This window comes from Adiantum capillus-veneris, chromosome 18 (assembly GCF_014529385.1).
Source record: "Adiantum capillus-veneris isolate H3 chromosome 18, ASM1452938v2, whole genome shotgun sequence".
Lineage (NCBI taxonomy): Eukaryota > Viridiplantae > Streptophyta > Polypodiopsida > Polypodiales > Pteridaceae > Adiantum > Adiantum capillus-veneris.
The window spans coordinates 59,711,709-59,735,912 of NC_140948.1; the positions used below are offsets into that span (position 1 = coordinate 59,711,709).

The window sequence follows — 24,204 nt, forward strand, 5'->3', positions numbered from 1 at the left end:
TATCAATATTGCGCACAAATTCATTTGCGGCGAAGATGTTTTCTTTGGTAACCATAATAGGAAGTAAGAGTGGCTTCCCATAAATAATTTCGAAGGGAGCTTTACCAGTTGAAGAATGTATGGTAGTATTATATGCAAACTCAACTATCGGTAAGTACTGTTCCCATTCGGATTGTCATTCCGAAACATAGCACTTGAGGAGGTCTAAAACAGTGGCATTAGCGATTTCGCTTTGACCATTTGTTTAAGGATGATAAGCTGATGAAAAATCAAGCTTAGTTCCCAAGTTTTCGAACAATGCTTGCCAAAATAGACTAGTCATGCGAGGATCTCTATCGCTGACAATAGTCTTTGGCAATCCATGGTGTTTAAAAATCTGAGCTAGAAATATTCTAGCCATGTGATCAGCTTTTATCGTCTTCTTTACTGGAAGGAAACGTGCTTGCTTACTGAATCTGTCTACTATAGTCCAAATTGCATCATTTTCATTCTTGGATCTAGGAAGATCCGTAATAAAATCCATGGCAATACTTTTCCATGGCATGTTAGGCACAGGGAGTGGCTGAAGCTTGCCATAAACTTTATGTCTGTCATATTTTACTTTTTGGCAGACTAAACACTCACGTACATGTTTTTCAATGTCCGCACGGAGTGTTGGCCAAAAGAAATATCTTTCGAGGATACTAGTGGTAGCAGCAATTCCCCGATGCCCGGCATAAGAAGAATTATGTGCTTCATCCATCACCTCCTGTCGTAAGGGTTGAGCTATGCATATTGCTTGTTGACGATAGAGCGTATTATCCCTAATGGAATAAGGTGGCCTGGAGTGACCAACTTGAAGATCTGCCCAAATTGTAGCGAAGTCTGGATCTTGAGGATACATCTCACCGAGAGATTCTAGTTCCTCATGATAAATTGTTGTAAGTGCATTGATCTTTGGACGTCTGGAGAGAGCATCTGCAACTGTATTCTTTGTTCCAGAAGTGTGTAAAATCTGAAAATGGAACATTGAAAGAAAGTTTGCCCATCTCATCTGCTTTTCTGATAACTTTCTCTGTGTGAGAAAGTAGCAAAGACTCTGATGATCTGTCTTGACAATAAAATCAGCTCCTAACAGATAATGTTTCCAAATGGAAAGTGTCACAAAACGGGAGCGTACACGAGCACTTGAAAATCTGAAAATTAAAATACTTTGCAAATGTGAGAGAAGGGAGAAGATCGACACAGTATTGGGGACCAGAAGATGGGCTGGTCCCCCCCCCTTAAGAGTATTCTTTTATTCAGGGAGAATTCGTATACAAGCACGAGAACCCGAGGAAACCCCTCCGTTCTGTAATCTTAGACCCGAAGGTCGTGCTTTCCCGTAAAGGGCTTGGGCACAAGGCCGTTCCTTCCCGTAAGGGACTTAGGCGTGAAGCCGTACTTTCCCGTAAGTGACTTAGGCGTGAAGCCGTACTTCTCGTGAAGGGCTTTCCCGTAAGACGGGAGATTCTTGCAAAACAAACCACACAAACACGCGACAAGAATTCGTATGGCGAATCCACAATAGGTACTTGTCGCTCTGGTGCAGGAAAAAGCGACTTCCGTGCTTCGTAGTCTCTCGATCTCTTGCGGCAGAGTCCTCTCTTGTTGACGTTGGTACCCCCTTTGAGTGAGGGCATGTGGTGCTTTTATAGCTCCCTGGCCACGGCACGAATAGCTGCTCGCGTAGTGATCGCGGCCGTTTTTTTTTTGTTTTTTTGTTGCGCTGTTCTACCTGAAATAGGGAGAGAGAATTCGCTTGCTGGTTTTGTTGCTTTATCTTCTAAGTGGCTGCCCACTTATTAAGTGGGGGGCCGGCATATTTTAAAATTGGTTTGAACTTGCCCAAAAACTCAATAAAACCTTATAAGTTAAAACCAATGCATTTCACAACACTTCCCAGGCGTCCCTGGATGCAACCACATGCACGAATGCAATGCAAACATAGATTCCTCGCGGGAAAGCGTCTGCCTTCCCGCGATTGTTCCTGCTTTTCGTAAAAAGCTTCATTGAACCCATCTTTATTCTTGTGCTTGCATTCTTACGCCTATTTTCTTACTCAGTTCGGATTTCCTCCTTAGCCTACGGGATGCCCCCTTACTGATGCACCCGTCACCCATCATGTGACGCATCAGGGGCACTCGTAACCCGGCTCTTTCCACCGAACTTACAGAAACTCCTTCGCGATGTTTACCGTCACCCATCAAATGACACATCAGAGTTGTCCGTTCTTGATGGCAATTCCTGTAGCTACAATCTTTTAACAGTTCTTAGTGCACATAATAAAATATCGTAAAAAAGAGATTAATCATTAAAAATAAGAAAATAGTCCAATTAGCAACATCCCTCTGCCTTCTAAACAGTTGACCTCAACTGTAGTGCTTGGACATATACCTCCAGTATCTCGGGATAAGCTGCTAATTCCTCCTGCGTTATCCAGTGAGCATCTAGATTCGAATAGTTCTTAAACTTAACCAAATACTTCCGTGTTATCTTTCCGGATTTGAGAGACCGCTCCTGATGACTTACTATCTGCTCCGGTTGGAGTATTTCTTCTGTTTCCTCAAACTCAGGAGGTTCCTCAGCGCTAGGCTGGCTCGGAGGCGGTCCCACATACGGCCGGAGTAAACTCACATGGAAAGCATTATGGATCTTCCAATTAGGCGGTAGCTCTAATCGGAAAGCGACATCATTCACTCGCTCAGTAATCTTAAACGGTCCATAATAACGGGTAGAAAATTTTACCACTTTCCCCTTATGAGATGCTTGTTTCTTAAGTCTTGCCTTCTCAAACTTGAGTAAGACTAACTCTCCGACTGTTAAGTCTAGATTCCTTCTGTGCCTGTCTGCAGCTTTCTTATGCTTTTTCTGAGAGCGTAGAATAGCTCTCCTAACTTGCCCGTAGGCGGTGTCCAAATCCCGGACAAATTCATCTGCTGCAAAGATCTTATCCTTAGTTAAAAGGATGGGTGGAAGCAAAGGATTACCATATAGAATCTCAAAAGGTGCTTTCCCTGTCGATGAGTGTATGGTATTGTTATACGCATACTCGACAAGAGGCAAATATTTCTCCTAGTCAGATTGCCGGTCTGACACATAAGCTTTTAACATATCCAATACTGTGGAATTGGCTATCTCACTTTGTCCGTCCGTTTGAGGATGGTAGGCAGATGAAAAATTCAGCTTTGTACCAAGATTATCCATCAAGGCACGCCAAAAATTTCCTGTCATGCGAGGATCTCGATCACTCACAATAGACTTAGGAATTCCATGATGCTTAAAGATCTGTGCCAGAAAGACCCTAGCCATATGATTTGCTTTTATCGTTTTCTTGACTGGTATAAAGTGTGCTTGCTTGCTAAACCTGTCCACAATGGTCCAGATCGCGTCATTTCCAGTCCGAGTTCTTGGGAGGTCCATGATGAAGTCCATGGCAATACTTTCCCAAGGTTCATTAGGCACAGGCAAAGGTTGTAGCAACCAAGGCGTCTTTTGCCGATCATACTTCACTTTTTGGCAAACCAAACATTCCCTGACATACTTATCAATGTCTGCTTTAAGGTTAGGCCAAAAGAAATATCTTTCCATTGCTAAGGTCGTAGGGAGAATACCCCGATGACCCGCATAAGGCGAAGCGTGTGCTTCATCCATGATCTTCTTTCCTAATGGTTCTGCGACACAAATGGCTTGATGGAGGTAGAGATAACCATCCTTAATAGAATAAGGGAACTCATTCTCTCCACACTGTAGCTTTCCCTAGATGGTGGAGAAGTTTGGATCATTCAGATACAAATCCCGTAGTGATTCTAATTCTTGGTGATACACCGAAGTGATAGGGTTCACCCTTGGTCGCCGAGACAGTGCGTCTGCAACCACATTCTTACTCCCAGCCGTGTGAAGGATCTGGAAGTGAAACATAGACAAAAAGTTTTTCCATCTCATCTGCTTCTCAGATAGTTTCCTTTGCGTAAGAAACTACCGCAAACTCTGGTGATCAGTCTTGATCACAAAATCCGCTCCTTGAAGATAGTGCTTCCAGTTGGATAAGGCGTGAATCACAGCCGTAAGTTCCTTTTCGTAGATTGATGCATGCAACTCTGCATCCTTAAGCCGTCTGCTTTCATAAGCCACTGCATGGCCTTCTTGGTTTAACACTGCTCCGATGCAATCGCGTGAAGCATCGCAGTGAACCTCAAATGGTTTCCTTAAGTCAGGCACTATCAAAATAGGTCCATGGCTTAGCAAGTACTTCCGATCAAAAGCTCCTTGTTGTCTCGATCCCCATCTGAAAGGAATCTTCTTCTTTGTCAAGTCATAAAGTGGTCCTGCTACATGAGCAAATCCTCGAACAAACCTTCGATAATACGAACATAATCCCAGGAAACTACGTACATCATGTACCGTAGTGGGAATAGGCCAATCTTCTACCACTCGGATCTTGGCAGGATCCATACTCACTTGATTGTGAGAGACTATATGGCCGAGATAGTGTATCTCTGAGAGAAAGAACTCGCTCTTCTTTGCATTCACATGCAATTCATGCTTTCGCAATTCTTGAAACACTAAGTCCAAGTGCTTCCGATGTTCCTCTTCTGACTTAGAGAAGATGAGTATGTTGTCAAAGAATACTCCCGTAAAAGCTCGATACGGGTTGAAAATGCGGTCCATCATGCGATTGAACGTCGCAGGAGCATTGGTCAAGCCGAAAGGCATTACCAAGAATTCATATAGTCCAAAGGTTGTGCGGAAAGCAGTCTTATGGACATCCTCAGGGGCGATCCGTATCTGATGATACCCACTCTTTAAGTCTATGCGACTAAAGACACTTGCACCCTACAACTTATCAAGTATATCATCAATCTGAGGGATTGGAAAGCGATTCTTGATTGTGATCTTGTTTAAAGACCGATAGTCTATGTACATTCGAAACGTGCCATCTTTCTTCTGCACCAGTAAAACTGGAGAGCAGTAGGGTGAAGCACTTGGTCGTACTAACCCTTTCTCTAGAAGCTCGTTGACTTGCTTCAAAATTTCCTCTTGCTGAGCAAGACTCACCCGATAAGGGGGTTGATTGGGAGGCGAGCTACCCGGTATGAGATCTATGCGGTGATCTTCCGGGCATACCGGAGGGAGTTCATCAAGAAGTGTTTCCGTGAAACAATCCTTGTACTTTTCAATAAATTGAAGATGCTTAATTTCCAAACTAGAGAGAGAGTCCCTACTAGTTTTATCCTTTGCAAAAATCAAGTAAGCAGAAACACACTTCTTCATTTCTTTCTTAATGGAGATATGGCTTACAATTGGGAACTGCGAATCTCCTGCATCAGCTTGAATCTTTATTTTCTTACCCCCATGATCAAAAGTGAGGGTCTTTTCCACATAATCGGGAATAGGTGTCATGTGAAAGTGCCATGGCATACCCAAGATGATATCACATCCCTCGATGGGTGCCATCAAAAATGATTCACGGTCCTTGTACTCGCCAATCCGAAGATTGAGATGTCCTTGCACGGGAGTTGCATTGGTTGTCAACCCCTCGAATGCCGATCCGGATGTAACCGGTGTGCCAAGCTGAGCCGGTGTGAGGCACAAACGTTCCGCAGTATCCAGGGAGATGAAGTTATCCGTGGATCCTGGATCATAAAGAATCAGTACTCGCTGGTTGTTCAAAGACCCCCAGCCCTTCAGAAGTTGACGCTTCCCTTTCTCCATTTTTGTGTTTCCTTGAACATCTGGAATGGAGTTCGAGCTTGGTGGTGCGGGTTCCTTCCTTGCTTTCTCTTGCCTCGTAGAGGCTTGCTCTTGCCGTTGCTGCTTTAGCGAGCAGTCCGGTTTCATATGTCCTTTCTCGCCACAGTAGAAGCATCTTCCTTCCTCTCTGAAAGTTTGAAGTTGAGTAGGAGAAAGGTACTTAGTTCGCTTGCCAGTGCCCTCTGGCTTCTTAGAATGATCATCGTCTCTAGATGGAGGACGTTTTCTTCCTTGGCCCCCTTGGTCATCGTAGACCCCTCTTTGTCTTGCACAGTAAGTGCTATGCTCCATCTTTCTGGGCGTCCCAGTTGAGTGCAAATCCTCAGCAATGATTGCTGACTCTATCATCCTCTGAAGAGTATCATGCGGATACACCTTCATACTCTTTCGAAGCTGCAGTTGGAGACCCGCTTCGAACTTTCGTTTCTTTTCCTCGTCGGCAATCTTCATGAAGGGAGTGACCTTCTGAAGAACCGACCAATACTTGTCCACATAAGTCGTTACTCTTTCATGTTCCTTTTGGGCAAGCCAGTCCCATTCCTTCCGTATGTCCTGCTCGAAGTCAGGCGGAAGAAATTGTTCATAAAATTCAGATTTGAAGCTCTCCCAAGTTCTGGCCTGAGAACCTTCCAGAATCTTGGCTAACCACCAATTACTTGCCGTTTCCTTGAGGTGCATCCCCACATGGCGTAATTTGGATTTTTCTGTGGAGTGCCCATTGGTAAAGGCGACTTCAAACTGTTTGATGAAGGACAGATGTCTCCGTCCATTGTAGGTTTCGAACTTGATGTCCTTGTCGCCTGATTTGAAGACTCTCATGCGATGTTGAGACTTGCGACCTTGCTTCTTGAATCGAGGCTTATCTTTAGGTTGATGTATGGTACTGGTGGTAGTAGCTGCTTCCTTCTTCTGACGAGATGATCGAGAAGTAGAAGTATAATCAGGAGAGTAAGATGGAGATGAGATAGAGATGTCCTTGCTCTCGTCTAGCAGAGAGAGCGCTTTTTCCTGGCCTTTCCTTGAAGTAGGCCGTTCATTCTGATCCGAAGATCCTGTGTGCACCTCGGCACGTGCTTCTTCTCTTGCCTCCTGTGGTCTCACGCCAACAGTGTTGTCTGGATGCTTGGCTGCATCAGTTCCATTCGTTTTCTTCATTCCGCCCAAAAGCTTTTGGACGTCTGGCAACAGTAAAATTTGTTGCAACTCCGCAAGCTGAGCTTGCACTTGTTGAAGCTCCTCTTCAACGCTTCTCCCTTGGCTCGACATGGTTCTTCCCTTTCTTCCCGGAATCGTCCTTCTTTGCAGAGAAAGAGAGGAGTCCGAGCTCTGATACCACTGTCACAAAACGGGAGCGTACACGAGCACTTGAAAATCTGAAAATTAAAATACTTTGCAAATGTGAGAGAAGGGAGAAGATCCACACAGTATTGGGGACCAGCCCACACAGTATTGGGGACCAGAAGATGGGCTGGTCCCCCCCCCTTAAGAGTATTCTTTTATTCAGGGAGAATTCGTATACAAGCACGAGAACCCGAGGAAACCCCTCCGTTCTGTAATCTTAGACCCGAAGGTCGTGCTTTCCCGTAAAGGGCTTGGACACAAGGCCGTTCCTTCCCGTAAGGGACTTAGGCGCGAAGCCGTACTTTCCCGTAAGTGACTTAGGCGTGAAGCCGTACTTCCCGTGAAGGGCTTTCCCGTAAGACGGGAGATTCTTGCAAAACAAACCACACAAACACGCGACAAGAATTCGTATGGCGAATTCACAATAGATACTTGTCGCTCTGGCGCGGGAAAAAGCGACTTCCGTGCTTCGTAGTCTCGATATCTCTTGCGGCAGAGTCCTCTCTTGCTGACGTTGGTACCCCCTTTGAGTGAGGGCATGTGGTGCTTTTATAGCTCCCTGGCCACGGCACGAATAGTTGCTCGCGTAGAGATCGCGATCGTTTTTTTTTTTTTTTTGGTTGCGCTGTTCTACCCGGAATAGGGAGAGAGAATTTGCTGGTTGGTTTTGTTGCTTTATCTTCTAAGTGGCTGCCCACTTATTAAGTGGACGGCTGGCATATTTTAAAATTGGTATGAACCTGCCCAAAAACTCAATAAAACCTTATAAGTTAAAACCAATGCATTTCACAACACTTCCCAAGCGTCCCTGGATGCAACCACATGCACGAATGCAATGCAAACATAGATTCCTCGCGGGAAAGCGTCTGCCTTCCCGCGATTGTTCCTGCTTTTCGTAAAAAGCTTCATTAAACCCATCTTTATTCTTGTGCTTGCGTTCTTACGCCTATTTTCTTGCTCAGTTCGGATTTCCTCCTTAGCCTACGGGATGCCCCCTTACTGATGCACCCGTCACCCATCATGTGAGGCATCAGGGGCACTCGTAACCCGGCCCTTTCCACCGAACTTACAGAAACTCCTTCGCGATGTTTACCGTCACCCATCAAATGACACATCAGAGTTGTCCGTTCTTGATGGCAGTTCCTGTAGCTACAATCTTTTAACAGTTCTTAGTGCACACAATAAAATATCCTAAAAAAGAGATTAATCATTAAAAATAAGAAAATAGTCCAATTAGCAATAGAAAGAGCATGAATTACTGCCATTAGCTCTTTTTCATATATGGAAGCATGCAACTCTGCATCTCTAAGGCGCCAACTTTTATAGGCTATGGCGTGACCCTCTTGGTTCAAGACTGCTCCTACACAATCTCCAAATGCATCGCAATATACTTCGAAAGGTTTACGAGGATCAGGGACGGTGAGAACAGGTCCGTGAGTGAGTAGATACTTAAGCTTTTCAAAAGCTTGTTTTTGTCCTGTCCCCCAATGGAATGGAATCCGCTTCTTTGTCAGATCATGAAGGGGACCTGTTATAGCGGCAAAGGCTCGAATGAAACGCCGATAATAGGAACTGAGGCCGAGAAAACTTAGTACATCATGTACTGTAGTTGGTGTAGGCCATTCTACAATTGCTTGAATCTTATCAGGGTCCATCCTCGCATGGTTGTGAGATACTATATGGCCTAAATAATGGATTTCTTTTAGAAAGAACTCACTCTTCTTAGCATTCACAAGTAATTTGTATTTGCATAATTCTTTAAACACTAATGCGAGATGCTTTTAGTATTCGTTTTTCGTCTCTGAGAAGATTAAGACGTCATCGAAGAAAACGCCTGTAAATCTTCTATATGAGTGAAAGATTCTATCCATCATTCTGTTGAATGTGGCTGGTGCATTAGTGCGTCCAAAAGGCATCACTAAGAATTTATACAACCCGAAGGTTGTTCTAAATGGAGTCTTATGCACATCCTGAGGAGCTATGCGGATTTGATGATACCCGCTCTTCGAGTCTATACGACTAAAGACACTTGCTTCTTGTAACTTATCAAGAATGTCATCAATCCGAGGGATTGGAAATCGATTCTTGATTGTGATCTTGTTTAAAGATCTATAGTCTATGCACATGTGGAATGTGCCATCCTTTTTCTGTACTAGCAAGACAGGTGAACAATATGGAGAAGTACTAGGTCTTATTAAGCCCTTCGCCAAAAGTTCGTTAACCTGCTTGAGGATTTCCTCTTGCTACATTAGACTAACTCGATAAGGGGGCTGATTTGGAGGAGAACTTCTTGGGATCAAATCAATTGTATGATCCTCGGGTCGAAGAGGTGGGAGTTCATTTGGAAGTTCATCTGCAAAACAATCTTTAAAACTTTATAATAACTTAAGTCTTTTTTGCTCTAGAGAGGAAGAAAGTTGTGAAGTAGACACATCTCTCTCTCTTGCAAAAATCAAGTACGCTGAAACACACTTTTTCATTACTTTCTTGATTGCAATATGATTGGCGATGGGGATACGCCAATCATTTGCATCCGCAAGTACAAGATATTCCTTTCCTTTATAATCAAAGGATAAAGTTTTCTGAACATAGTCAAGAATGGGATGCATCTTGTAGTGCCAAGGCATTCCCAAGATGACATCCCACCCTTCAAGTGAAGCTAGTAAGAAAGACTCTTGATCTTTGTAGTTGTCGACCTTTAAATTCAGCTTCCCTATGATTGGAGTAGAACTGAAGTTCTGCCCTTTGAAAGCAGATTGTGCTTGAATAGAAACTCCAAAACGGTTGGGTTGTAAATTCAGGTCATCGGCTAGCTTTGTAGAGATTAAGTTGTCTGTACTGCCAGGATCAAACAGAATAAGATCCCGTTGGTTGTTGATGCTACCCCATGCTTTGAGAAGAGCTCTTTCTTTTCCATCCTTGGTTGTATTCCCCTGTACATCTGGGATTGCATTAGTAGAGGGTGGTTGCGGGGTTTTGGTAGGACAATCACCCTTCATATGTCCAATTTGTCCACACTTGAAGCATCTTCCTTCGTTGATGTAGGTTCTCAATTCAGCAGGAGAGAGATATTTCCCTTTCTTGGGCTGATTTGGCTTTGCTTCTGCATCGGAGGCGGTTCTTCTCTTCTTTTGAGAAGAAGAAGTAGAGGTAGGCTGCTCATGGAGAGCCTTCTGCTTGGCATGATAGGTGCTTTGCTCCATCTTCCTGGGAGTACCCTTGTCATGTATTCCATCAGCTATGCGAGTTGATTCCACAAGTATCTGCAAGTTACCTTGAGGGTAAAGCTTCATAGCCTTTTGCAAGGCTTCATGCAATCCTGCTTCAAACTTACGCATCTTCTCGGAATCTTCAATCTTCTTGAATGGAGTGACTTTCAAGAGAACGTCCCAAAACCTATCCACATAGCGTGGAACAATTTCGATCTCTGACTGTGAGAGTTGATCTCATTCTTTCTTTACCTCTTCCTCATAGTCTGGAGGAAGGAACTGTGCGTAGAACTCCTTCTTGAAAACAGCCCAATCTTGGGGTTTGCGATTTGCTAAGATCAGGGTTAACCACCACCTGTTGACGGTGCCTTTCAGGTACATACTGACATGGCAAAGCTTGGATCTTTCTTTAAAGTTCCCTTCTGTAAATGCAACTTCAAATTGGTGGATGAAAGCCAAAGCTGTCATTATCACGCCGTCCATTGTAGGTGTCGAATTTTACATCTTTGTCTCCTGATTTGAATGTTTTCTGCTTGTGGTGCTTCCTCTTATGGTGCTCCTTCTTTCTATGCTTAGACTCCTTGTGGACAGGAGTCCTTTCCCTTGAATGTACTTCTTGCTGTGACGGATCGTCAAGAAACATGTCTTCTGGAGTGACTATGTCATCTAGATCCTTCATGAAAGAAAACCGAGGAGAATCAGGAGGATCCTGATCTTGAACCTTTTGTATTAAACCGCACATGACGTTCTGGAGGTTTCCTCTGCCTCTCGTGCATGTGGGAGGTTCCAATTAAAGTATCTTTCTTTGGTTCTGGCGCCTTTGGGTTCTGCGGGATTTCTCCTGACCCCATCGGCACTTTCTCCTTCTCTTTCTCAAGAGTATGGAGAATCTTTTGGACTTCTGGATGGGAGAGCGCTTTTTGCAACTCTACCACATGCTGTTGAAGGAGAGAGAACTCTATCCCATTTCTGTAGTCTGCCAAGAGTCGTCAATCCCTTAAGGAAGAGAGAGATGACCTTGCTCTGATACCACTGCCACAAAAGGCGGAAGCGAAAACTGACTGTTAAATGCAATTTATATACTTAAGAGACTTTGGAGAGAAAGAGAGAAAGCTTGACACATCATTGGGGACCAGAAGATGGGATGGTCCTCCCCACAAAGAGAATATCTTTATTACTAAGGGAGAATCTTTACAAGCACAGGAACGGGGCAAAAGCCCGTCCTCTATTCTTTCTTGTCCTTTTTCTACTTCTGATTGAGAGAGTAGAAGAACTGCTCTTTGACTACTGAGAGGATCTTTCCTCTTCTGTGAGATTTTGGGAAGCTCTCGTAGGCGAGAGTCTACCTTCCATAAAACTCATCGGAAGTTCTCATAAATGAGAGTCTGTCTTCCGCTAACTGTCTCCTTGCAATCAACCCACGAAAGAAACATGCAAAATGCACGCACACCCGCTTGCTGTAATTTTCTGTACATAACCAAAAATTGTTACCTGAGCGTGAAATGGAGGTCCTTTTCGCGATGGAAACGCTTCAAACTTTGTGTTTGTGTAGAGTAGGTAGAGAGGAATAAGATTCTATTAAGACTTTGCTGAAATTCACCCTAATAGAGGTGATTAGGGGCTGAAAACAGAGAAATTGCAGCAGCTAGACGAGAGAGAAAGAGAGTTTTCTATTACTTTACGCAATGAAACTTCTCCCAGAGCTGCCTACGACCATGACAGGCCTTGTTCTAGGTGATGGGTGCTCAGAGGCTCCACATACACCACAAGGTGCTGCTCTCAAGCTTCAATGGAGAGCTTCACTACGTAGAGGACGTTCAACTTAGGGGAGGTAGTGCACTGTCAGCCTGGCAAGAGGGGGAGGGGCTGCTCTCATATAGCCAGCCAAAAGAGGGGGGCGCTAGCTAGAAGAGGAAGAGAGAGAGAGAGAGAGAGAGAGAGAGAGAGAGAGAGAGAGAGAGAGAGAGAGATTGCATGGGTAAGTGTGCCAAGTGGCACACTTAATAATTTAAAAATCATTCAACTTTTGACTTTAAAAGTCCTATGCTAATTAATGAAATGTGCCATTAAGTGCACAACTGCACACATAGATGCAACCAATGAAAATGTAGCTGATCCGCAGTGCATGTCGTACCAGCACTGCTCTGGCATTACCTGTTTGCACTTGTCCGGCCATTTGGTCCAGCATAGACAATTTTAAATAATTTAATTGACTTATCCTAAGGTCGTAAAAATAATTCAGGCCTTACGGTTATTGTTGTTCTAAGGATCCCATCTCATTCCTGTGCTTGCACTGACGCGCGCGTAATTGTCTGAGCGTGAAATCTGAGGCTACTATCTACCCCTTTATAGAAGACCCGATTTCCCAATCACTAGGGCTTCATGGTATTTTTTTGCTAGGGTCTCCCTGAGGTGCTCTGGTCCAAACTTGGGCGCACCAGAGGCCCCAGAACTGTTAGATCTATTCTGATGTGCACACAACTAATTAGATAATTCTTTTCTCGTAAATATATTAATTATTTACCAAGTCTGACATAGTTACAACTATCACCAAATTTGAGGGGCATGAAGTCGCAACCAAAATTTCCTGAATGTCTGACAACTCAATGACCACAATAGCGGATATATTTGCATTCTCAGTATCCTTGGAGGAATCACCTGTTGATTTTTCCCCTTTCTTCTCATCTTTCTTCTTCTTATCTTGCGTTTCCTTCTTTCTTTCCTGCTCTTTCTTGAAATACCTGCAATCGGGTTTCTTGTGACCCTTTTTGCCACATTGATAACAAGTGACATCCTTATCCTTTGTCTTGCTCTTACTTCTATTTTGAGTCCTGTTGCCCGCATCACGCTTTTGATTTCTACCTCTTGCAGTGTAGGCAGAACTGCCACCTTCCCCACTAGACTTGCGTCTAATCTATTAATTGAGAATAGACCCTCTCACATCGTCATACGTGAGGGTGGGACTGTTGCTCAAGGAGACAACCAATGTTTCCCAAGTATCTGGCAATGTCATAAGCAAGAAAATAGCTTTCAACTTATCATCGAATTGCTGAAGTCCACTGTCCTGCAACTGACTCAACACACTTGTAAGAGCACTCAAATGCTCAGAAGCTGACTTCGAGTCATCGAGTTGCATATTCATCAACTTTTGCATCAAATGCACTTGGTTCACAGGCGTGGTGTTCTCATAATTGGCCTTTAGCTTTTGCCATATTGCATAAGGAGAGTCCAATTGCTTGATGTGCGTCAAAATGTCATCATTGATAGCCATTTTGATGGAGGCCATAGTCTTCTTATTCAACCTGGTCCACTCTTCGTTAGACAAACCTGGCGGCTTATTCTCTTCCAATGCATCTTCACAATCCTTTAAGAAAAGGATACTTTGCATGCGTTCTTGCCAAAGATCGAAGCCTTGACCATCGAACCGTTTGATTTCCATCAAACTTTTAGTGTCAGATGCGGAAGAGGAAGAAGCCATCTTAACTCAACCACAAGTGTGTATACAAGAGAGATACAGTAGGTTGAAAATTTCAGCAAATAGTAGCAACCAAAAGACTTTGCATACAAAGAGCCACAGTTTCTTTACATGAAACAGTCCAAATCTGAATTTTCAGTTGAATTGTGCAATTTTTTCAAGCACCTGTATTGAGTTTTCCACTCAATTTGTCGCGATAAACATCAATACATGTGATCCCACAACTTTGGTACACTTGCGTATTGCTGTTTTGGCCTGTAATAACTTGTAAATCACCTGTTTTGGGCAGGTTTGTGACCTTTTCGACCCTGGAAGCAAGGGGCTTCGCGATGGAAGCGAAATTGATCGCGGGAGACTTACTGTCTTGCAGACTGCACAGGGCTGTTTTGAAACCCTAGAGCTCTGATACCAGCTGAAAGCGCGAAGCAGAGGATACCGGTAGGTGCGCGTCGCGATGTAGTGCAGGATTGGGGCAAGAAGCAAGAGGCGGAGTACAGCAGAGAGGAAGCGCTAGGGATCGGAGAGAAGGCACGCTTGTTTTTGGGGAAACCCACAATAATGGTTTTTGTGGCCATCCCACTTTTATTATAAGTGACTTAAAAAAATGTGTCTAGGTTCAATGTGAATCTAGACAAAGTATAAAAATGTACAATAAGAGGTCATTTAGGGCCTTTATATATACATACATATATGTGTGTGTACAAAATGGCGAGAGAGAGAGAGAGAGAGAGAGAGTGTGGTGAGTGAGTGAGAGAAGAGAACATGTGCCCTGCGTCTGCTCGCGCACTTCTGCCTCGCGAAGTGCTGCCCTGCGCTTGCTTTGACTGCGCGGGCCTTAGTTCTTGCGAGTACTAGTCTCGTGAGCCCGTTGCTCTGTGGCAAGACAACAGCGCAAGGTGCCTTGTAGCAGGTCGTTTTGCGAGTCATGCTTCTGTGGCAAGGGTGCATGCATGCGTGGTCCTTAGCTTTGGCAACCTTCGGTGAGCACGATTCCTGCTGTTGGGTAGCGTTTGGTTTTTCTGTAGATATTAAGTGTGACGCTCTTTGTCTCATCTCGTACAAGGTTTTGTCAGCACTTGCAGTGTGATATGTACACAAGTGAGGAAAGGACAATTTTGGGTTGATGTAAGGCTGCTGTGGTTTAAGATGCAATTTTGAGCGATTTTTGTACAGAGTCTTGCGTTTTTCGTAATGCATTTCTACACGTTGGTCTTCTTGGTCGAGGTCTTGTTGATATATGTTCGACACTCTGTTTGTGTTTAAGTATCGGAAAGCAATGGAACCTACTTTGGAGGCCGCTTCGGAAATTAAAGCATGCCTGTATGAGGATTTTGAGGAGGCTCGGCAAGCTTGGAATGGTTAAGCGCCTGCTCTTGAGGTGCGCATTCCCGTGCAGGACCTTATGGACCCAATTTCGCAGTATGCTACAAATGTAGTTATCCTGTTTTTCCTTGGGAAAATGCCTATTGTGCAAGATATCGGACAATAGGTCGATTTTCTCCTTAAACGGCAAGTTGTTCGTGGCGTTTACTTCGGGGCGCGTGGATTTTATGCAGTGCTGCTCGTGGATACAGAAGCTAGAAATCTTTTGCTTGAGATGTCTCCCCTCTTTTTTAATATGTAGATGGCGCATGTTCTACCGTGGGCACTCACAAAATATTATCAGAGTCTTATTCGTCACAAATGCCCGGTGTGGGTGGAAATAGGTGATTTCCCTCGCACGTAGAGACATTTCCTGCTCTGCTGTTGGCCGCGCAACTAGGTAAGGTGATTTGCCCCCCGAAATTGGATGCAAATACTAATAGATTTTGCATTCTTTGGGACACTGACAAACAAACCCCTGAAGGAATTATGGTTGATTCAGGAGATCCATGGGTGGGCAAGTGTTCCTTTAAACTTAAATGGGGTAAATTTGTGAATTCCTGCTTTCGATGTGGCAAATTCGGTCATATGCAATCTGAATGTCCGGAGCCGGTCTTGCAACCCCCTCTTTCCGCTGTTCCTTCGTCCAATTCTATCCCTGCAAGTAAACCTACAGGTGAAGTTAAGCAGAATGAAGCCACTATTGCTAAGGTGGTTCCGAATGTGGAAAAAGGAAAAGGCAAGGCACGGCAACTCACTGATTCTGGGAATGGGACTGCTGCGAAACGCAAAAATGTTGGGCCTGCTGATGTTTCATGGGTGGTGCCAAAAAAGTAAGTGAAGATTCGCACCCCACTCTCTTCTCGTAATTATGTTCCTCCTGTTAATGCCAACAAGAGTGCATCGTTTAAGCAACGTTCTTGTAATGACAATCGCACGTTGATTGACGCATGGAAAAAAGCGGTGCACTCTTACAAAGATGTACTCCTTGGTGAGACTTCCACTTCGCAAGTGAATCTTGTGGACACGTTTCGTGCATGGACTCAGAGGTTGGGTCCTCGTATGGATGTAGTGGATGGAGACGTGTCTATGGGCACCTCAACTTGATTCCTATGTTTGTTTCCTCTTGTACATATGATTCCTAATGCAAAGTCGCATTAAATGCATCTCATACAATGTGTGTGGGTTATGTAACCCTGATAAATGGCGATTGACCTGTCACTATGTAGATACATATAGGGCATATATAGCTGTTTTGCAAGAGCATAAGCAACACGAGTTTGCTGGTCAATGTTCTTACTTTGCCGGTTATTGGATTGCGTACGCTGGCTTGCAAGATTTCTCGGGTTTATTGATGCTAGTTCACCATGAGTTTCAGCCTGTTCTGCTATATAACGATCCACATGGTCCATAGATGGTTGTACAATGTTTGTTGAATGGTTAAATATATGAATTTGGAGGTACTTATGCATATACAACCTCTGGGCAAAGAGTTGCTTTATGGCGAGATATTTCGTCTCACCCTTGGACCTCCAATGCATTTCTCTGTGGAGATTTCAAATAATACTCCTGACATGAATGACAGTACCCTAGGCAATTCGCATATGTTGCTTGCAGAGAAGCAAGAATGGAATCTTCTCTTTGCCTCTGCTCAAATGATTGATCTATGGCGCTATTTGCATCCAAATGCTTTTGGATTTACCTTTCAGCATGCTGCTTATTCTTCTTGCAGAGCACGGTTGGATCGTTGGCACTTGCGTAATGGGCAATAGTATGAAGAATTTGTATGTGATATGAGAAAAGATTACGCCCTGCAGCTATCAGGCCATTATCCTCTTGTTGTCTTTGCACTTTGGGCAGTCTCTTTGTGATCGGCCTCTTCCCAGGAAACGCTTGTTGCATGTTAACAATGCCTATCTCACTCATGAAGTTTTTTGACACATGATTGCCGACATTATTTCCCTAATTCTGTCTCACATGCATATTGATTTAGATACTGCTTGGTATCCTTTTATCATGAGGGTACAAAGTGTTATTTGTGACTATGGCACGCATTATATGCAACGCACTCGGAGAGATGTCGTTGATGCGAAACAAGTTTGTTAACGACTGCAAGGATTGGTTGACTTGCGGGCCCTATTTGACTCTGAAATGGTGGAGTTATGTGAAGCTTATGTGTGTATTCAGCAAAATGGTAAGTGGAAAATTGCTAAATGGCAGACGCATGCACGTCAACATGCTTTTATGGATAAAGGCTGTGCTTCGAAGCTATTTTTTAAGCATCTGTATCATAGAAGGGTCTCGCAATCAATTAAGCGGATTATGCTTCCCTCGGGTGCTTGAACTTCTTTGAAGCAAGAACTTGTTGATGTTATGGTTTCACATTATTGTTAGGTGTTTGCTGCTCCATCTTAGCCATCTTCGGCTGCTTGCCAAGCGCGTCAGTTGTTGCTTTCTTATGTTCATCCGATCCTGTCTTCGCAGGATGCACAATGCCTTGAGGATCCCTTCACTGATTCTGATTTGCATGTTGCGTTGCTTGCAGTGGGCCATTGGAGATCTCCCGGTTGGGACGGACTTACTGTGGAATTTTTTCTCTCCTTTTGGGATGCTCTTAAATAGCCCCTGCTTTCCATGTTGAATGCAACATGGGAGAGACAAGATCTTCCATTATCATGGAAAGAGGGTTTACTTAAATTGTTGCCCAAATAAGCACTTTGCGAGCAATTCTCTCTTTGGCGGCCATAACTTAGATGCCGGTGGTTTACAAGATATGGCTAAAATGTTGGTGCATCGCATTAAGACCATTTGTTTACATGACTTCATTAGGCTCAATATGGTTTCATTCCTCGTCGTCAAAGTATGGACAATTTGGCTAATGTTATGATTGGCATGGAGTATGCTAAGTACACGTAGTAGGATGTACTGGTCATGCAAGTTGATATTGAAAAGGCCTTTGACACTGTGCAATGGGACTTCATTGTTGCCACGATGAGGTGTCTAGGGTTTGGTCCTAAATTGGCAAATGTGATTTATTTTTTGTATGCTTGTAGTACGTCTTCGGGGATCTTGGAAGGTGATTTGACAGAATCGTGGCTACTTGGTTGTTTTGTTAGGCAAGGTTGTCCCCTTAGCGCTTTGTTGTATGCTATTGCCACTCACCCCTTGTTCATGTATCTTGATCACTTGACCTCTGCAGAGCGTCTTCATGGTTTGTAGTTACCCTCGTGTTATACCTTTGTTGGGTAGGCTTATGCAATTGACTCGTTGTTTATGCCTCGCAATCGGCAGAGTGATGTTCAAGTGATTATGGAAGCTCTGGAATTGTTTGGGTTTGCGGCTGGTCTTAAAGTTAACTTTCGTAAATCGAAGCTTCTGCCACTTCATTCCTGTGATTGGGATACTCTGTTGTGGCTAGGTGAGATTGTTTCTCCAAATGTTATCACTAGGCATTTGGGATATCCAATTGGATGGAATGTCACTCACACGCAAAAAGTGGATTGGGTTATGCATCGCTTGAATGTCAAACTGCATTACTGGAAGCTATCTACTTGGCCATTGCATGTTCGCCTGCGAATCGTTCAGAGTATCCTCATGGCTTATGTTCAATTCTTTTTGCCATTGTTGCAATGGCCTCGCCATTGTCTTGATTCTCTCATGTTGGCCATTTTGTCTCATTTGTGGCGAACTCATGCACACAAAAAAGGTCTGCGTTTGATGTCGATGGCAAAGCTTTGTACACCCAAACGCTTTGGTGGTCTGAATATTGTGGACCTGTGTAGGCATGCTCTTGCTAGGAAGGCTATGCTATTGCCTACACTTGCGCAACAATCTTAGCCTTGGACTCTTATGTGGTGCACACTTTGAGTCATGTCCTCATTTGGTCATTGGCAATCTTCTATTTGGGAGTTGTATTTGGTAAGATGGATGGGCATATTCTTGGATGTTCACTTGCTTCCACCTTGCTCTCTGCTTGGAAAGAGGTTACGATTCATCTCTCAGCCTTGGACTCTTATGTTTGCACACTTGAGTGAGCATGTGGTTACGTCCTCATTTGGTCACTGGCAATCTTCTATTTGGGAGGTTGTATTTGGTAAGATTGATGGGCATATTCCTGGATGTCCTCTTGCTTCCACCTTGCTCTTTGCTTCGAAAGAGGTTACGATTCATCTATCGTGGAATGCTCGGAGGGAAGGAAATTCGCTTCGCCTGGAGATTCTTCATTGGAGCCGGGCTTTCTCTCTCACTTTGGTTGACCGCTCGCCTCGCCAGGCATATTTCCTTTCCTCCATTGCATTCATGTAGATCCCTTCCCATTCTTCAAGCTCTCTCTTAGGCAGTCTTTACGGTTCGCTTTGGAAGTTGCTGACATCGTTGCAGAGATACATCATCTTTCCTATGAATGCTTTTAGCCATTTTGTACAGCCGAACACTTTTATGTTCCTTCCCTTGTACTTGATCTTTTTGGTGGGTTTTCCTCTCTTTGAGGTTTCCCACAAGTAGATAAATCAAATTGATTTACAAAAAAAAGTGTGCGCAAAATGGCCCTCATGCTTTGCTGGACTTTGCCGTTGCGAACTTGGAGGATGTGCATTTGTTGGAACAGATCAAGAGGTAGCAGGGTCGCACAAGAAAGCACTACACAAATCTCTGCTAATGTGAGGAACATGCGTGTGCATGATTTGCAACAACCACTTAATGAAGGAGGGCATGTCTTTTCTGGGCCAGATTAAGAGACTACAAAGGTGCACTTTGTGGGGTCACACGAGGAGCACTGCACAAAACTCTACTCTTAGGTGAGTGACACTATATATGATTGTACCTTTTTTTTTGCCGCATGGTTCAAATCATGCCAAACTTTTGCATATGAAGACTGATAACAAGTATTGCAGTTTGAATTTTTTCTAATGGAAATCATAAAAATTTACAAATTTTAGACATCAATTTGATACTCAGTATATGCGACAATTGTGAACTGAAACAGATGATTACTCTCTCTTTACTTGCGGGAGCGGTGGATATGGACAGCTGGGGCATGGAAATTTTGATTCTTGTAGTGTCCCTAGAAGAGTGATCTGTTTTGCTTCGATGAAGGTCTTCCTTGCAGCATGTGGCATGAGGCACACTCTTGTACTTGTTGGCTGTAAGTTGATCACATCCGGCATGAAAGGTTTATCACATGGCCATTTAAAAAAAAAAAGATAGCTGCACTATTGTGTGATGCAGATGAAGAAGGTACATCTGTGTATGCATTCGGTTCATCCAAGAAAGGCCAGCTAGGCTTAGGATCTCTTGGAGGAGTAATGTCTGTAAAAGGACTTTTGAATACCCATCACACTCCTTCCTTAGTCGGAAGTCTTGTGGGATGTAACGTATCATCTATTCATGCGAGTGGGGACCATAGTGCAGCTCTTTCTGGTATGTTACTTCAAATTTTTGGAATTTTTTTAAAGTGCAGGTGAGTATAATGGTACATTCTTAGCATGATTTTTTTTTTTTGGTGGTTTTGCAGATCATGGAAATCTTTTTGTCTGGGGAAGAGGTTTTGATACTAGAAGTAACTTTCCTGTGCCGTTGAAAGTGTTGAGCGGGCTGAGTTTTGCTCAGGTGGCACTTGGATGGAGTCATTTGCTGGCATTGACATGTAATCTCTCATTTCTTTTCATGAAACTGTTTTTGTAGCATCTAAGCTTCTATCAATATGTAAGTATGAAATGGCTAAACCATATATGCCAACCCAGCAATTATAAATACCCAAGCCAAGACGAGCCCCGGCGAAAGGGAAGAGATGCCATGCTCATCTGCATCAATAATAGCAGCAACCATGTTTTCGCTTTCAGGCTCGCGTTTAATGGAAATTCCACAAACGTAAAGAGTTACCCACACACACACATGCATGATTTTTTGCAGTGATTACTTACAATACTAGGGGGAAATCTCAAAGAGAGAAAATTTCCAGAATAGGAATAAAACGAGTTTATCTCTTCTATCACCAAGGAGATGGAAAGGAGAGTCAGCAGCTAGAAATGGTCAAAGCAAATTATCCAAGATGTAAAGTTGGACACTTCCCACCTCGGCAGAAAATTGTAGGCTGCTGTAAAGAAAGGTAAAAATCTGCCATAGAATCCTTGGCCACATTATGAAGTGCCAGAGAAATGTGAGACCACGATATGGTACTTCGTAACCAGTTCCCCACATTATTGGGATTTCTTTTAGCATGTATCCAGATGCCTTGATTTTGAATTTCCATTATCACAGTGGTTTGTTGGGCCCCATGTTCCATTTGGAGTTTCAGATGTTTCTTTAAACTTATAGAGATCTGAACTCCAAATGGAGAGGACAATATATTTATAGTGGGTTTTCCCTTATTTGAGTAGTATACACAAAAGAACTCCAGACCTTAAAATGGGCGTATCTTAAGTATATATGCTTTCATTCACTTGAAGAAAGGCTTTGTTATTTACAGAAGTGGTGCATCCTTGGTAGGTGATGGCCAAGTCTACGCAATTGGAAGCCGACATCGGTTCGGAACCTTGAGTGGTTGCGGAGCGCTCACAAGTGAGGACAATGGTGGGTCAAAATCAACAGAGGCGCTTAATGAGCAGAGAGGATGTGCGGCATCAACTCAAGCATCTGCGGTCTGTGTTAAGCAGTTTGAACCTTTGAAAGGGCATTTTGTTAGGTGGGTTGCAGCTGGTTCAGAGCATTCAGCAGCCGTTTTGAGTAAGTATCTAGATTCGTGTATAAAAGTATCGATATATCTAATCAGTACTATGGCTGCTTTTCTTTCAAACATGTGTGCTTCAAATGGGGCAATACAAAGAAGCATGAAATTTTCTTATTGCACCTTTGCATTCAACAGATTATTCTAAGTATACCTTTTCGTCATCAATGCAGTCTTGCTATTGATTACTCTACACGCACAATGACTTAAAAAAGGATGAGAAATAAATGAGCTCTCTTCTGATAAATCACTTGAAATGTTTCCTTTATTCTCTCATACACAATCTTGCCACATTTCAGGGAGCATCTTGTTATCAAGAGATTCCTACTAAAAGCTGAGTCAAAAGTATAATTGACTTATGTGCATTTTGGCATGTTGTAGAGGATGGATCAGTTGTTACCTGGGGATGGGGGGAGCATGGGCAGCTTGGATTAGGAAATACCACGGATCACAGCTGCCCCAACATCGTCCTCGGTGTACCAAGAATGGTGAATTCCCAGGTCTATTGTGGTTGCGGTTTCAGCTTTTTATGCCAATCTTGTACATAAACACAAAATGAGCTTTTGCCAATCTGAGTGACGGTGAGCCGCCTCTAGTGGGGGAAGTTACCTCAAAAGGAATCTTGATTATTGTAGCCTTGCAAGAGGACATGAGTGGCATTTGGTATGCAGCTGGAGGTACAAACTTCAAGATCATTCTTCGAGGATGGAGTGATTTAGATTGGGGCGAGTATTCAAATGAGCAACGATTAACTATAGGTTACACCTTTTCATTTGGTTCAGGAGCAATTTCATGGAGCAACAAGAAGCAACCTACAATTGCCGTATCATCCACAAACAATTTTTGGGAGAAAGCAAGGAGAAAATTATCACGGGCTTTGTACATAGGCTAGTTGACATGTTGGTTCTTCATGTGTTCAATTGTCGTCTTTTGGTTACGATATAAAGATATCAGCCAATGGGCTCAAAAAAGACTTCAGAAGGAGTCTTCCATGTATAATATGTTTTTGCCCGTGCTAGATTATGAAGGCACAATATTGACATGGAAAGATCTTCCTTGTTGAAGGATGTAGGCTTTGTGTTGTATATGTTCAAGCAAGCAAGATTTCATTTGATTCAGAGCTCATCTTGAAATGTATAAACTCAAAGGGGAGATTTTGCAACTCTAAAAGCCCTTGATTTAGGGCAAAATGCGACTAAAGGTATGTCAACCGCTCGCGAAAATCCTACTAATCTCCAAGACACAAAGACATGGCTTTGAGACCTCGACAACTTCATTTTTGAAAAGCAACCAAAGCCACAAAGATGTTGTGCCGGAGAAGGGAAACACTAGTGATTATAGGCCCAAGTACGAGGGGAATGTAACACTTTTGGATCGTATTTTATAATTCTTGTAATGAAACGTTGTATAATTGTTTTGGTATTGATAGGACATTTGTGAATGTGAAATGATATTTGATTTTTTCTACGCAGTTTTGTGTGAAGTTGTCTTTCACTTTTCCCTCTCCCTATCTATGCATTTGCTTTTGAAGCTTGTTATGATTCTGTTTCAGGAGGCTCATTTGTAGTCATGATAGATGCTTTGCCAACAAGCCTCTAATTTGGCATAATATTGTTCTACTCAAGCCAGTGTTAAAGTTCTATGTTTATGTCAAAGGTTCTTTTGTATTAATTTGTTTAATTTACTAATGCTCTGAAGCAAGCTCACAATTTTCAGAAGCATGCCCCCTTGTTCAACTTCACAATAAAGCTAGTGTGCGATTAGTAGGGATATTATGGTGCTCACATTATTTGCAATATTTCATTGGGGAGGCTGAAGTGTTGGTTTCAATAGGCTTTAATCAAGATGTGGTTGAATGCGTCTACACAATCAAACTGACGGAAGAAATAGACAAGCTCTTGAGGGTGTAGTTCATCACACTAATGGATAAAGCAATTCTTGGCTGATGTGGCCTATGGCAAGTATGTAAGCATGTAATATTGATGCAATACTTTGGCATGGTTATATTGCCCTTCATATATAAGATGCTAAAGGTTGTGAGAGATTGTTGAAAGCATGGTATATGTATGTCTAGATTAGAAAGTTCTTGGCTTTTGGTCATCGGTCAAATGGGAATATTACAAGTTACTTTCACTTGGGCTATCCTTGATAAGTGATGTTTCATTAGTAGAACATGGTAAACCTATTACAGAAGGTGTAGTGGCTTGTTATATTCCTTCAAAAAAGAAATACTTATAATGTCTTAGATTAGCATCCTAAAATACCCCCATATAAAGAAGGTGTAGTGGCTTGTTATATTCCTTCAAAAAAGAAATACTTAT

General features: G+C 43.1%; 1 protein-coding gene across 2 annotated transcripts in view; it reads left to right on the forward strand.

The window, feature by feature from the left end:
• Positions 1 to 23,305, forward strand: part of LOC147435736 (Regulator of chromosome condensation (RCC1) family protein) — a 63,055-nt gene extending 39,750 nt beyond the window's left edge. The window contains exons 3-7 of one of the 2 annotated variants that reach the window (XM_086488709.1): positions 20,144 to 20,302; positions 20,365 to 20,577; positions 20,672 to 20,803; positions 21,646 to 21,882; positions 22,265 to 23,305. In XM_086488709.1, coding sequence (XP_086344835.1) covers positions 20,144 to 20,302; positions 20,365 to 20,577; positions 20,672 to 20,803; positions 21,646 to 21,882; positions 22,265 to 22,431 — 908 coding nt within the window. In that variant the 3' untranslated portion in view covers positions 22,432 to 23,305. The remainder of the gene's footprint in view (positions 1 to 20,143; positions 20,303 to 20,364; positions 20,578 to 20,671; positions 20,804 to 21,645; positions 21,883 to 22,264) is intronic. The other variant, XM_086488710.1, reaches the window with a different exon arrangement.
• Positions 23,306 to 24,204: the final 899 nt, after the last annotated feature.